The sequence below is a fragment of the Carassius auratus genome, unplaced genomic scaffold, assembly GCF_003368295.1.
Source record: "Carassius auratus strain Wakin unplaced genomic scaffold, ASM336829v1 scaf_tig00018967, whole genome shotgun sequence".
Lineage (NCBI taxonomy): Eukaryota > Metazoa > Chordata > Actinopteri > Cypriniformes > Cyprinidae > Carassius > Carassius auratus.
Genome location: NW_020524915.1, coordinates 4,379 through 19,753, shown reverse-complemented (window position 1 = coordinate 19,753; position 15,375 = coordinate 4,379). Strand labels below are relative to the sequence as shown.

Genomic DNA, 15,375 nt, shown 5'->3' with positions numbered 1-15,375 from the left:
CCTCTCAGGCACCCCCAGCCCAGCCTCATCACCCACCTGAGCCTCCACCTCATCCAAGGCCATCTCGAACTCCAGGAATCTATCATCACCCCCCATCTTCAGCGCTACCGGCCCAGCAGAACCCCACCCAACCTGTGCAGCACAGACCGCCCTCTCGTTGCCATCCGCGCCAAATCTCGGCCTACAGCAGCAGCCTTTCCCTCAACGGCCTGAGGTGAGTGGGTAGCAAATGGGTGTAATGGATTTAAATATAAAACCTCCAGATGTGTTATACACACTGACTGAACAGCTATTCTAAACCCCAGCTCTTAAATACTCTAGCATAATAGTGTGATTTCTGTATTAATATGTATCAATCCTCCAGTAAACACTTGTGTGTGAGTGTGTGTGCGCCTGACAGCACCGCAGAGAGAACCCCAGCTGAGAGATTAGACGGTTTGATTCGTTCCCCTCCCACGTCGATGCTGCTGCTGCCTTGTGGCTGGCGGCGGCTTGTAGATAACATTTCCTCTGTTCAACACAAATACCCCAGTATCCCACAGAGAAGCAGATCTTCCCCTCCCTCCTTTCATGCTTCTCCACCGTCCTTTATATTTGTTGTGTAGTCCACCCTGCGCAGTATCTTGCCATTGGGCTGCTGATGATAATCATGCTTTGTGTTATTCTGTATGTGTGCAGCTTTTAATATAAATATAATTATCATTTAAATGATTACTTAGCCTGTAAATCAGCTCTTTGTTATATTGTGTACAACTCTGATAGACACTTGAGTGTGTAGCTGGGAAATCCCTCCAGGAATAACACTTTCTTCAGCACTGTATCCACACTTTCCAGGTTTCTGAAACTGGATCCTTTTGTTAAATTCATAGAAGTCACTTTCACTCTTAAAGCAATTTAGTTAACAAAGGAGTTTTATGATTATAGGTTGGAAAATACGTTTCCTTTTAAACAGGCAGGTTTTTACAATCATTTTTTCTATCTTTCTTCAAAGCAGCAGTCGAAGCAGCACTCCAGGGAAGCTCCCGGGCCCCGCTCCAGCCCCTCATCTGCACCATCACCAACCTGCCCCCACTGGGGCAGAAGCCTCCTTCCCCCTGCCCCTGCCGGCAAACCCCACGGCTCCACACACCTTCCCCCCTCCCTGCCGCCCTCCACTCATCCTCATCACACCAATATGTTTGCATCGCCTGCTGCTCTACCTCCACCTCCTCCTCTCACCTCAAACACTCTGCCGGTCCCTGGACACCAAGCTGGGAGTGCCTACTCAGGTACCAATCTCTCATCCAGCATGCTTTAATGCATAACATAAATAAGATCAGATATTATTGCAAGCTGTTGAAACAAAGGCAATTATCACAAATACCAAAATGGTTCTCTATGCATTTAGACAAACACTACTGAAAAGGGGTACCTATTCAAATATTTTAATTTCTTGTTTATTTTCCTCTCACTCCCTTTTCCTTCTCCCAGAACAAGACCTTCTCCGGCAGGAATTAAACACTCGTTTCTTGGCATCTCAGAGTGCTGATCGCGGGGCATCACTGGGTCCACCTCCATACCTGCGGACTGAATTCCACCAGCACCAGCACCAGCATCAGCACCAGCACACACACCAACACACACACCAGCACACCTTCACCCCTTTCCCCCACGCCATCATGCCCACGCCTGCACCACCCATGGTGCGTACCCCAGGCAGAAATGTGAGGATAAGTGGAACACAACTCTTTAAAAAATAAATAATAATAATCATTGTGTTGATGGAGGCTTCTGGTGTCATTTGCTTCTAGCTACTGTATTTACCTTTACAAGAAACAGTCTGTTATGCTGCTTGATATTGCAAACTGTTTTTTGTGATAATATTGTTTTAATTCCTTATTATAATAAATACACTGGTTTATAGTGCAAAGAGTTTTAACGTTTACTGCTTTTATTATTCTTCAAGTTATTTACCTATAGAAGCTAATGGATCGGAAGTCTCGCACATAGCTTATTTCTGCATTGCAAAATAAGGTGGAGATGCTTGAGTGGTTAGATAGATGACTATATGTATATATTAGATGTATACACATTAAAATCAAATGCATGCATATAAGATACAGGGTTCCCATTGTCATTGACATTTCTATAATGTGTCTATTTAATGAATTATACAGGCCATAAATGATGATTTATTAGGGAGTCCATCAACATGGTTTGTAAAAGGCCCTAGTGAGTCATCAGAGATAACTGGAAAAAATCCATGGTCAAAAACTGTGGGAACACTGTAGGTAACTACTAAATATGTGCGTGTGTGTATTGCAATGACTGCTGAATTATCAACGTGTGCAGTACAGTATGCTGATTCAGTAAGCACTGAAAGTCAGGGCAGTGGCTCGCTCTCTCAATTGTTACCATGTGTTTCTTTCTTGCCACAGTGTGGCTTTTCTTTGTTGAAAAACTGCTGGCATGCTTCTCCACTCTCTTTTATCTGGCCTGATTTTACAATTGGCAGTCAGAGCAACTGGGGATAAGTTTTTGTTCCAGCCAAGCATTGAGAACTTAATACTAGTTTATTCATTCCCAGTTTAATGACATCATTTTGGTCTGATGGAGTTTTGACTGAGGGCTTTTGGTTGTCAGGCAGCAGAGCGGATTAGAGAGTTGAGGCTTCATACAGACGCTCCCACACACAGCTCAAGAGTAACCACGCTGCCCACCAGAGGCTTAAAAGATGCTTTTAAACCATTCCAAATTCAAAGACCTCTGAGAATGGCGCTCTGTTAGCTAATGTGCAGCACAGTTTGAAAGCCGCATTGTTTACTCGCGAGTGGGAAACATTCTGTCTGGATCCAGATTAGACCACTCAAACCCTGTTAAATGAGCTGTTAAATACTATTTTTAGACAGCCGAATGGCTTCTATTTGGCCACTCACAGAATTGCTGAGTAATACACAGTAACAAGAGAAAGACCTTGTCATAATTCACTGTAAATCGCAAAAAGACAGCCTGGATGGGGCCAGCAGAAATACTGCAGGGTTATTTTCTGTGTTAACATTCATTAATCAGTACAGGGACCATTTTAATGTCAACCAAACACTTTAATGTAGAGCACATGTGGAGACTCCACAACATAATTGTCCTGAGTAAGTTGTTTGTAGGCCTGAAGGGCTCCTTTGTGTACTAAGCACTGTTTCTCCTTTCCTCCACAGTTCGACAAATACCCCACTAAAGTTGACCCCTTCTACAGACACAGCGTGAGTCCTGTCTTGTTTTTAGCATTTGCTGTTGTGGCTTTTTTCTTCTTCCTTAGTGTAGTGATTGTTGTCATTTTTTATTTTTGCTCCCATTATATAATTTCATCATGTTTGGCATTATGGGTGTTTTAAGCAATAGGGGCCATGCAGGTCACAGCTTTTTTAGGATCCAGCTGTAATTATATCTACAATTGGCCTTAAGTGCCTTATTATTTTTATAAAAACCATTACTACATAAAGTATGCAATTTTTTTATTAAAACGTTATTTTATTAAGTAAATTGGCTGCAAGATAGTTTTTTAATTGAAATGCCTCGCTGCTGACTGTGGGGATCTTGTTAAGAGATAAAATATTTCATTTCATCTGCCTGTCCACCAGGTTAATGCAACTTTAATTTATTTGATCTCTGCAGTTCAATTATGAAGTCCATTTAGCAAATGATTCATTTGTGACACCCACCCATGAACACACACTGCAGTAATTACATTTATTATGCAGTGCGTTGTGATAACAGTCATTGCTATCAGAGTTGGTTTAGAGGGTGACCCATATTGTAAATTAATCTCACCGTTTATCTTTGTTGAATGTCACAACAACTGCAGGACAGATGAAGTTTGTATCATTATATGCAGCAGAATAGATGATTTGTACTCTCATTCTTTCTTTCATTCTTTCAGAGAAAAACTGAGCTTAAACTGTTGTGAATTATTTTCACATGGTGTGTATTTTCATATTATGCAGCATGTAATGAAGAAGGTCATTTAAATGTCAGCAGCTGATGTTTTGTAGTTTGTACAGGGTCCTGCAGGCTCCGGTCTCACTGTAGAACTGTAAACAGCTGACACGATCAAATAAGAACCTCGCCGAGTGACACTGTCTTGTATCCTTTTTCTTTTCTCAGCTGTTCCACTCTTACCCCCCAGCGGTGTCTGGCATTCCGCCCGTCATCCCGCCAACGGGGCCCTTCGGATCTCTGCAGGGAGCGTTCCAGCCCAAGGTATCACAATACCAAATGCTTTATGTTGGAATGTCAAGACTACGCCCAAAACTAACCTCCTGTGCTGTTCCAAATGTGCTCCTGCACACATGGAACAGATCTAGCTAAATATAAACAGATCTCAGAGTCTTTTTCTTCTTTAATTTTATGTTAAGGTACAGTATAAATAGAGAAAAAAATTAAATTAAAATTAGCCTACATTTATGCATTTAGCAGACGCTTTTATCCAAAGCGATTTACAGTGCATTCAGGCTATCAATTTTTACCTATAGACCCTTTTACAGTTGGTAAACAAGGTGACGTATTTGCGTGGGCGGGGCTTAGCTGGAGGCAGAAAGATTCCCCTCAACACTTGAACAAACGGTAGCTAGCGAGTTTTCTTAGCTTGTTTTTTTAACAATGGCTGGAGAAAATCTGAATATATCTGCTTTATCTGAATATTTAAGGTAACCCGGACCGCGATAATTATTTGAAAAAGTTAACTTTAACGGACGGAACCAGATTGGTCGACCCGTACACAATCACTCATTGGATGGACGATCTGACAGGATTACCTCCGATTGAGTGGCCTGACATCTACACTTACTTGATAGAGAAACCGAGCGTGTATAGTAAAGAGAAACTGAGGGTGTATAAATACTTAGATTAAATAAAGAGTGACATTACAGTAAAATTATTATTAAGATGTAAGTTAAATATTTTCTAGAAATTAAAATTCTGAAGACTGGAAAATAATTATAAACTTTCTGTATTTATTCTTTCTTACCATGTTCTTAAATTCCAGTCACAATTAATCACAACAATGTATATAAAATGTTCTCCGTCAATTCTGGCAACCAACAACACAACAAGACGACATTTTAAGCTCCTTGAGTAGCCGACCCTGTTTTGGTTTGTATTAGCCGCTTCCAGTTTTCCGTTTGTTTTGCCTCCAGCTAGCGCCGTGACGTACCTGTGACGTCCGCGCAAAAGGGGTCTATTGTGTGTTCCCGGGGAATCGAACCCCCAACCTTGCACTTGATAGTGCAATATCCTACCAATTGTGCACTATAGAATACATTTCAGATGTTTTCTCGGGATGTAGTCTGGTGATGTACCCCAGTTAGCTAACGGTAATTCTAGAGTAAGTGAGAGATGATACTGAATGGTTTAGCTACCATGTGATTGGCTGAATAAATACTTATGTTCTGTCTTTTTGTACTACAGACCTCAAACCCTCTAGATGTGGCAGCCAGGCCTGGAGCCGTCCCACACACACTCCTTCAGAAAGACCCTCGGGTACGGACCACAAACATGCTTGAACAAACCTGTGGTATTTTTAAACTAGTACTGAATGACACTATGGGCAAACTAAGTGTTAGATTTGTCAGTCACGTTATACTGGTGTCCACATTGGTATGCAGGCAGTAATAGGAAGGGGAATACTCTGAATTCTGGCCCAATTATTCCACAAAATGCTTCATTAGAAAGGGAAATTTTAACATTTTAATTTGGTCAGTGATGAAGTGATGCTCGGATGCTAATTAAAAGTCCTGAGTGACAGCTTTGTGTCCCTAATCTCTCTCACTCTTGCTCTCTTTTCCCCTCTCCTCTCTAGCTGACAGATCCGTTCCGGCCGGTTCTCAGGGTAAGACTGCTTTATCAGTTATTCAGTTTGTTTCCCCACAGGACTCAGCAGGAAATAGAGTAAAAGCTCATTACAGTTTAATCCCACCTTCCACCGAGCACCTGCCTTCCGCTCCACGGTCTTTTTAATTAGCTGTGCACTGGGACTCGACGGTCTCATCTCAGAGTCTATACAAGACTCTATATGACTCCCTTATCAATGAAGACACTTTGTAATGACATTTTCCTGAATTAATTTGCAACTGTGCCTAAAACATGGGGAAATGCAAAGAAACTTCATATTAACTTTCCAAGTTAAATTTTAATTAAAATGTTCAATGATATTACATTAAATTATAAATAATATTTTCATATCTTTTCTGTCTCTACAGAAACCAGGAAAGTGGTGTGCTATGCATGTCCATATAGCCTGGCAAATTTACCACCACCAACAGAAAGTAAAGGTGAGATTTGCGTACATTATCAGATTTTAATTTTACTGCACCCTCAGATCAGGATCAGCATTACATATGGAAAGAAATACTCTTCGTGGCTTTCTTTTTTCTCCTCTTTGTTAACTCTGATCTTCAGAATAGAATACTGCCTTTTTTAATTTCTGAGGTAATTTTAGAGGGGTATCACATTTATTATTTCTTGTGCCTGGCCTTCTCCAGCAGCAGATGCAGGTTGACCCACACAAGTTGGACTTTGGCCTCAAACCTGAGTTCCTAAGTCGACCCCCAGGTCCCACCTTTTTTGGAGCTATCCATCACCCTCATGACTTGGCACGACCTGCATCGCTTTTCTCAGCAGCAGGTGAGTAGATGTCCCAGATCTTAGCAGAGTTGAGAGAGATCGCCGTCACTACTCAGATCAAAAGCAGTTCTTCCAATGTCTTTGGGTTAGTCAGCACTAATATTAGTGATTTTTTGTTTCTTAATAGATTGTATTACTTAAATAATTTTAGTCCCCATTTCTTGATACTCATTACACACCACCTATACTGCAAGCGAGTGAAGTAACAAACTTAAATGCTTCCATTATAGTTAGCAATCTATGCTGTAAGTAAGCTGCTTTGTTGATAAAAACATTTTAGTGTAATCATGTTGTTTGTACTGTATTATGTACTGTCCAGGCAGTTTTTGCAGTTAGACCAGGAGTTCCCAAAACAATAACACGCCAACCCCAACAACCCCCCCCTCCACCCCCACCCCCCACCACCACCACCAACACCACTGTACCAAACACACCTGCTTTGGATTGGAATATCCCTAAAGAAGGGAGAAAACCCTTTGAAGTCCACTCCCATATAGTCAAATGGAGCCCACTCCTCAACTGAGCATGTAGATAAGAGAGGCATACAAAGTGCGCAGAGTGGGGAGGCGCCAGGACTGGAATTGGGAACCTTTGAGCTAGACCCTTAGACTTGCTTTAATAAGATTGGAAGAAATGTAATCATTATCTGTCTTGGTTTCAGGGTCCACACATCCCTCAGCTGCACCTTTTGGACACCCTTCACATCATCCTAGCAACTTTCTTACCCCAGCACCCCACTTTGGTAAGTTGACAAGACACTTACAGATGCACATTCACACTCCTCCATTAGGTGTCACTGTGCAACCAACAACTGCTAATTCTTGACTGAAGTGTGTGTATTCTAAGGCAGGGGGAAGGCCAATGTCCTGTAGAATTTAGCTCCAATTTGCCCCAATGTACTTGCCTGGAAGTCTGTAGTAATCCTGCAGACCTTGATTAGCTGGTTTAAGTGTGTTTAATTAGTAGGGGTGTTCCGATCAGGATTTTTGAAGCCGATCACAGAAAGCAGTAACTGCCGATAGTCACTGATTCCAATATTTTGAAAGATTTATTTTTATTATGTGGAATTATTTAGTAAGGCCCTGAAAATCATCTTTGAAAATTAATTTCCCTCTAAGGTGACTCTTGTGAGAGGGGATTTTTTTATTTGAGAGGTGGAGAATTTTTTTTTTTTTTGACATTTTCCAAAAATATATATTTTTCACTTAAATTTTGATAATGCACTGCATTTTCTTTTACAATAATTGTTGCACAATAGCTTGCACACAGTGCAAGCCTGATTTTTTGAGCTGTATGGGTTAGGGTTAGCGTTTGCAGTGCGCATGCAGTCCATGTGTGGTATGTAAGTGGTGCAGAAGCAGCAGGTGCTCACTGTACTTTTCACAGGAGTCTGCAACTCATCCATTGCGGTTTACTACAAACACAACATTTATTCATTATTTTGATTTCAAATCCAAACATTGTTACTTAAAATGCTTTTTCACAGTCTCATGGAGAGTGGGTGAGCACTGAATGGCTTAAACACTGGCAAGAATTTGAAATAAATGCAATTTATAAACTTTAGTGACGATGCAACACTGCCTCGGTTGTGTAAGTGACCGTTCCTGTGTTAATAGTTCATCGTGCATGCAGCTCACTTATAGTGCAGATGCGATTTGAGTTGAAGCCAATTGCGCATTTTGAGAGAAAGAGAGCACACACAGTGATTCACTCATGCTGTTTGTGAAATTATGTCTCATAGAAAGTTTTTCAAATTAGGTACTTTAAACGTTATTTAATGAATAAATATGAACTGTACCTCACCTTCAGCATTACAGTTTTTCACCTGTGCCGGACAAAGACTGAGACGGTGCCGCTGCATGTCATGCCAAACCTCTGACGGCATGCACGTCATCAGCTTGAGATCGGTTTTTTGAGATCAGCCTTTATAGAGACTGCAGATCAATCGGAGCACACCTATTAATTAGGAATGGAGCTAAACTCTACTGGATATCGGCCCTCCAGGAGAAGGATTGGACATCCCTGGATTAAGGGTTACTGAACACTTCTTTGAAAGTCAGTGGATATTAGGGATGCAACGATACAATTAGCCCACAGTTCAATACACGTCTCAGTTTCTTTAACCAAGGTTTTTGGTTCGGTTCAGTTTCGATGGCATGGCACATCAGGGTTTTTTCTTTCTTTCTAGGCTTAGGAGACAGGAGTAGTAAGAGGTTGAGAAAAACTTTTTTATTGCAATATTCATTCTTTTATAAAATTCTACTTTCAGACAATCCTGTATACTTTTATAAAAGTCTACTTTCAGACAATCGTGTATAATATAAATAGACTTGTAGAATTGCACTACCAATTCCAAATGTCAATTTTTATTTTTTTCTCTCTTTTTTAATTGATTTCATTTTTTGAAGCAAGAGACAAGAAAGAATGAAAATAGGCGTACATGAACAAGATTCTTATTTGATCTGTTACAAGCTATCTGTAAAAATAGGCAACCATTCCATTTAATCCAAACAAAGATGCTACACACGTAGCATAAGCAGTTTTTTTTTATTAATTTTTTTATTTAAATTAGATTAAATAGTTTCAAAATTTTAAGCAAAAAAACAGAATGGTCTGATTTCAGCTTTGTGAAACTATGCTAAATAACAACTGAACGAAACAAAAACAGCAGACTGAATGAGCATGCAAATTTACTCTCCGACAGCAGGTGGCACTTATGCAACAGCAGCAACATCGTTTCCTTGGTTACTCCTACAAAGCAGCTGAGGCACTTATAAACACTACTTTAAAATGCATTTTATGGAGGTAAGATGAAAAGAAAATACCTCCTAACTTTTCTGAAGACAGTCAGTTCACCTCAGAAATACATTTATGTGAACCTCCAATTCAAAATTTAGTATTTTCTTCCAATATTTTACACATATTGAACAGTGAGCTTGCTCTGCCTGTTACAGTCTTCTCATCATTGCATCTATCCTCAGCGTCTCTGCCCTCTTTTAACAGTCATTTACAGACCTCTTAATATGTCCAAACAAATACAATTTTGGGAAATGATCACAATGTCAGAGACTTGCCAAGTCAAAACTAAAAATAAATAAAATGCATGGAAATTAACGGTTCAATATTATATTTAAAATTGTGGCATCCCTAGTTAGTATATATATATATATTGCTAAAATGTTAATATATCAGTAAATTTTTTAACTAAGGATTCAGTGGGGGGGGGGGGGGGCATTTTAAATCATAACATTCTGCGATGAAGAAAGCTGTAATTCATTGGTGATTCACACAATAATTTCATTGACTGATACTTTGTTCCCGTTTTGACTGACAGAGCCCTTCAACAGACCGTCTTCATTTGGAGGTCTGGCCTCATTAAGCACTGCAGCCTTTGGTGGACTGGGAAACCCAGCACTCGGTGAGTGCCAGTTAGTCAATTGTTATGTTAGGGCTGGACAATATGGGCAAAAAAAAAAAAAAAAAATCACGATAATTTTTTTATATCCATCGATATCGATAGTTATCAGAATAAATGTAAAATCTTATTTTTTTAAAGCCAGATTTTTGACCCCGAAGTGAAAGTTGTAGAAATCAGACCATTCATTTTCCTAACAAAATAAATATATAAATAGAAAAAATTATTTTAGTTTCTGCATTTTCTAATAAGTAAAATTGTTTCAAATCAAGAAACAGGATTGGGTTGCCTGATTATATTAACAATATTATTACTTTTTTTCTCTTAGAAATGCTCATTTGATAATAGCTTGAGTTAGGATGCAGAGGCACTTTTTTTTTACAACTTCACTGTAAACAATGCGTTAGCATTAACATATCAGTATGTCACGCTAGCACTATAAGACGCTTGGGAGAAAACAAACACATAACTTCATAATCATACTTACAGGTTGTGATTCGGAGATGCTTGTTGGTCCAAATAAAGTTGGTAACCCTTTTTTATGGCCAAACGTTTTGAAAATCCAGCCTTGTACTCACCGAGATTAGAAAAGCAGTCATCAGTGAAATGTTGTGAACACAACAAAAGGGATTTGTTGTACTGCTCTGGTATTGTGGTCAAAATGAATTTTAGCCATTGGTTCTTCTGATTTTCATTCTTTGGCAGTGAAAATAAAACAAACTTGCCTTTACAATTAAAAACACACTGTCTCCTCGACATGATGCTATCACACCAACTGCTAAGTAGTAGGCGGAGATTATTATGCAAAGTGTTCTCGTTACGTACAAAGAGATGGGCAAAAGATTTGAAATCTATAACGACGCGTTTCAGCGATTCAGAGTCGACTCCTTTAGAAGCCAATAACTTTATCTTTAATTACTTTCTATTGTGTACTTTTTGGTTTAATTACTTTTCACATTGTTTACACTGATGGACAGCTACATCATACACTGTAATACAGGTAATTTTTGATTTCCCATCTGTGTGGCTCTTTAATATTCTGACATCAACGAGTAAGCCTACTCATGCATGAAATAGAAAAGATAGAGATAAATAAAATCTCACCATGTAGTTTTTTTTTTTTACGTCTCCCAGCATCCAACTCTGTATTTGGCCACAAAGATGTACCCAGCGCACAACAGCACTTCAGCGGACCCCACGAGCCATGGAACAGACTCCACCGCACTCCGCCATCCTTCCCCACCCCACCTCCCTGGCTCAAACCTGGAGACACTGAACGCAGCGTGTCGGTCAGCTCCCATGAGAGAGAACGAGAACGGGAACGAGAAAGGGACCGAGAGAGAGAACGTGACCTGGACAAAAGGGATTCATCAGTCAACAAAGATGATAAGGAGCGGTGCGTAGAGCTGTATGGATGATACTAACCAGTCACATGATATCATTTGTCAGTGATATATATAAGTATTGGTAGCATGTATTATTACTGAACTGTTGGCTGATCATTGCAAAATAATTTGCCTCATAGTAATGATCTGTTTCATCTCTAGGGAAACTGCAGAAAAGAGACACCAGAATCACCCATCCCCGATTCCTGTCAACCCCCTCACTCTGATGAGTCACACCCGATCATCTGAGCCCTCCCGGAACCACATCCCCACTAGTGAATCTCGGGATAAAGAAAAGCCCAAAGATCGTGAGAGAGAGCGAGAGCACTCGGACTGGAAAGACTCCAACACAGATGAGCACAAGATGAAGGAGAATCACCACAGTGACAAAGACACTCCCATCATCCACGACGGACGGGTTTCTGAAGACAAGCTGGCAAATCGGGTTACAGCGTCACCCTACATGCGGTCAGGCACCATAGATCGGGTGAACGGTGGGCTGACTCGAGATGTTCTGGAGAAAAAGTCAGATATCACCTATGAAAAGAAAAACAGTGAAGTGAAGGTGAAAGAAGAGAGGAAAGAGGAGCAGGATGGTCCCATAAGGAGATCCCCGGAGCAGAGATCCACACCACAAGCACCACCTCCTGCTGCTCTCCACCCTCCATCTTCAATGCCTGTACCCATGGGCATGCCCAGTATGCATCCCATAAACAGTATCAGTAGTCTGGAGAGGACTCGTATGGTGGCCCCCTTCATGGGTATCAGTCCCATCCCAGGGGTAGAGAGGTTCCCCTATCCTGCCTTTCATTGGGATCCCATGAGGGACCCTTACCGGGGACTGGATATCCACCGGAGGGATCCGTTAGCTCGAGATTTGCTACTGCGGAATGACCCCCTGCACCGGTTAACAGCGTCGCGCCTTTATGAAGCGGAGCGCTTGTATCGGGACCGTGAGCCACATGACTTTAACCGAGACCTCCCTCACGGACTGACCTTGGAACAGCGACGGGAACAAGAGCGGGCGCACATAGAGGAGCGGGAACGTCTGCACTTGCTCCGAGAAGACTACGAGCAGGGGCGTCTGCACCCGATGCATCACCCTGCTTTAGACGGACACCTCCCTCACCCAGGTCTCATGGCCCCTGGACTTCCCAGCATGCACTACCCCCGTGTTAGCCCCTCCTCTGCCATAGCTGCCCAGAACGGAATCCTCAACAAAACCCCTCCCACCGCATCACTCAGTGCCCCACCCCCTCTTATCCCAACCCTAGGAGCGCGTTCCACGTCTCCCAGACGGACTACCCCACTCGGCACTGACATTAGAGACAGACCCCCTTCACACACACACAAAGACATCGAGGCACGGTGAGACCCCTGATGGACTGAAATGGATCTCAAAAGCAAGCACTTGAGGCTGTATCATATCTGTGTATAGATTGTGCATTATTGATTGTTTTAGTTTTTTTGCGTTTTGCTTTCGTACAAAAGACTGAGATTTTTCATGCTCTTTTATCCTGTTCATTGCTGTTTATTCTTAAATGTACAGTCCACTGATCTTAAACAATTGGACAAGCGCTAGATCTCCAACATGGGAAAATGGTCTTGGAATGTACAGGTACCTCAATACATTGCAAAAAGGCAGAACTTGTAGATATGTGGAAAGTCGGTGTGTTTCTCTCCTTGAGGAAAAAAAAAATAAGGTACAAATATGCAAATGGGTATTATGAAAGCTTTACTTTGAAATTCTGTACATAGTGGGCAGTGATCAAAATGAGAGCGAGTGCACAGTCTCTGGTTTTAGTTTAATGCTGCATATTAATAGTTTGGAAAGATCATATTGTCCAAGAGACCACATCCCTTCTTTCAACTATGCAACTCATGCGTGGGTTTTCTCTCTGTATCACTTTTCTCTCCTCTATAGTACAACCAGTCTCTACTGAACCCTCTCATTCTATAACAGTACATGCTCACAAATGAGAAACATTACACAAGAGTTTTACTCGCACATCTGACAAACATGTTCCCTAACTTTTAATCCAGAAACATGCTTTTGTTATTCAAGCTATAAAGATCTGTGTTGACAATCCTTACAAATACACCAGTGTTCCAAGAAGCTAACAAAACAAAATTCTCTGAATTAATTACCTCTAAATGAAAATTCTGGCAATTTTAAAAAGATTGCAAAATTACAACACATCCCATCATGTCACGAGAAACGAAAGCAGGACAATTCTCTATTGGTCTAACTGTGTACTAAAGTGTTATCTACACATTGTGTATCTACACACTGATAACGTAAGTTGTAAGCTATGAACTGTTTGTTTTTATTGAGCAGAGATCTATTTTAGTAGTCCATTGGAGGGATAGTTGTGCGCTTTTAAACTCTGTGAAAATCAGCTGTTGTGCAGTGTTATTTTATTTTTTTCATTTAATTTACTCTCTTTTTTTATCAATCATTCAAATGTCCACTGAAGCAGTAGTGGGTAGTCAATATGTATTGCAAAGAGATTGTAAGAAACTTTTTTGCTGTTTATCATGTACGTAAAAAATTAAGTCCTTTCTAGATCATGTACAAAAAAGGGTGAGGCGACAGCATGCTCCTCAGTTAAACTTGTGTTATGTAAATTGTGCCATGTTATTAAAAAATGTGAACTAATCATGTCCTAAAGTTTTTGTCAGTAATTCCCATCAGAAAAAAATCCCCATTAGCCAAGTCTGTTAGCAGCACGTAGATCAAGCAGTAGTATTATTGCTTGTGTTTAGGATTAGTCGTAATTTGTCTGGAGAATGATTAAATGGTTAAAAATAATCTCAAAGAGTGACTTCACATGTTCACATGAAATCAAAATTGATGCTATGCACTTTGTTTGCGCACATTGCTAGTCTTCTGGTAAAACTAATCCGTGCAATTTAATTTAATAAAAATTGTCTTTGTATTCCTTAATCAAAATCTGAAAATGTACTTCCACTTTGGAACAAAGTTCCTTCTCCGATTACGTCAGTGTGATGCAGTCTGATAGCATGGGCAGAATATTTTTAACCACTCGAACCATAGTTTGCTACGAGTGAGAGAGGAAGTACACTAAAAATAAAAACCCATCCTTCTGTTTATCTCTTTCCCCGCCACTGACGAGTTTTTACAGCTTTTTGTGATTTCACTGTTATACACTTGGGGGCGCTATTACACATCTTCTGAAAAACACTAGTGGAAAAAAACTAGTGATCTCTTAGGTAAACGGATGCATAATAAAAATGATGCAATCATCAGCAGCAGTATATGTTTGTGCAAGCTTTGGAGGTGTTGATGGAAGCGATTTACTGGATTTATGCTTTGATAATAGGGTATTATCCAGATATAGTTTTTGGCAAAAATGCAATTTTCTCAGCTTTTTTGCTCAAAATTAAGCATTTTTATGAAACTAACCTTTATTCAAGTGTTGATTAAAAAAAAAAAAAAAAAGAATGCATTAAGCTAGAATAAAACAGAAAATCACTGACCTCGACTGGCAGGGAAAGAGTTTAATATTCTATTCCAACTTTCGACTCATGCAAACTTAAAAGGAAAGACCTGAGATACAGTATACGGTACGTTACATGGACCATCAGCAATAATAATCAAATTATTTACCTTATTCTGAATAAGACAGTTATTATGATTAAGGTATTTACATTGTGTTGCTTTTAGAATATTCCTTTCATGTTCCCCTTTTTACAGTACATAGATTAATGGCACACATAATTACGTTCCCATGTCATGCCATCCGACGTTCCCACCAGAATTTCACGTATAAGCATACAGTTTGTCTTCGGTACTATACAGTTTTGGGTGTTTCATTTTTAGTTTTATAAAAGCTAAAATTTTCAAGTTAAAAATGAGCCTTCTTGCTTGAAGTCTGTTTTGTTAGCTGTCAAGTGGTT

General features: G+C 40.2%; 1 protein-coding gene across 1 annotated transcript; it reads left to right on the top strand.

Annotated features, from left to right (window-relative positions):
* Positions 1 to 1,132: 1,132 nt before the first annotated feature.
* LOC113076123 (autism susceptibility gene 2 protein homolog) lies at positions 1,133 to 14,113 on the top strand. Its single transcript, XM_026248798.1, has 12 exons — positions 1,133 to 1,268; positions 1,471 to 1,703; positions 3,192 to 3,236; positions 4,138 to 4,233; positions 5,440 to 5,511; positions 5,831 to 5,860; positions 6,231 to 6,302; positions 6,513 to 6,654; positions 7,316 to 7,396; positions 9,989 to 10,072; positions 11,204 to 11,465; positions 11,617 to 14,113. Exons 1-12 carry the CDS (start codon positions 1,175 to 1,177, stop codon positions 12,824 to 12,826), a joined length of 2,421 nt encoding a protein of 806 aa, XP_026104583.1. The 5' UTR covers positions 1,133 to 1,174; the 3' UTR covers positions 12,827 to 14,113.
* Positions 14,114 to 15,375: the final 1,262 nt, after the last annotated feature.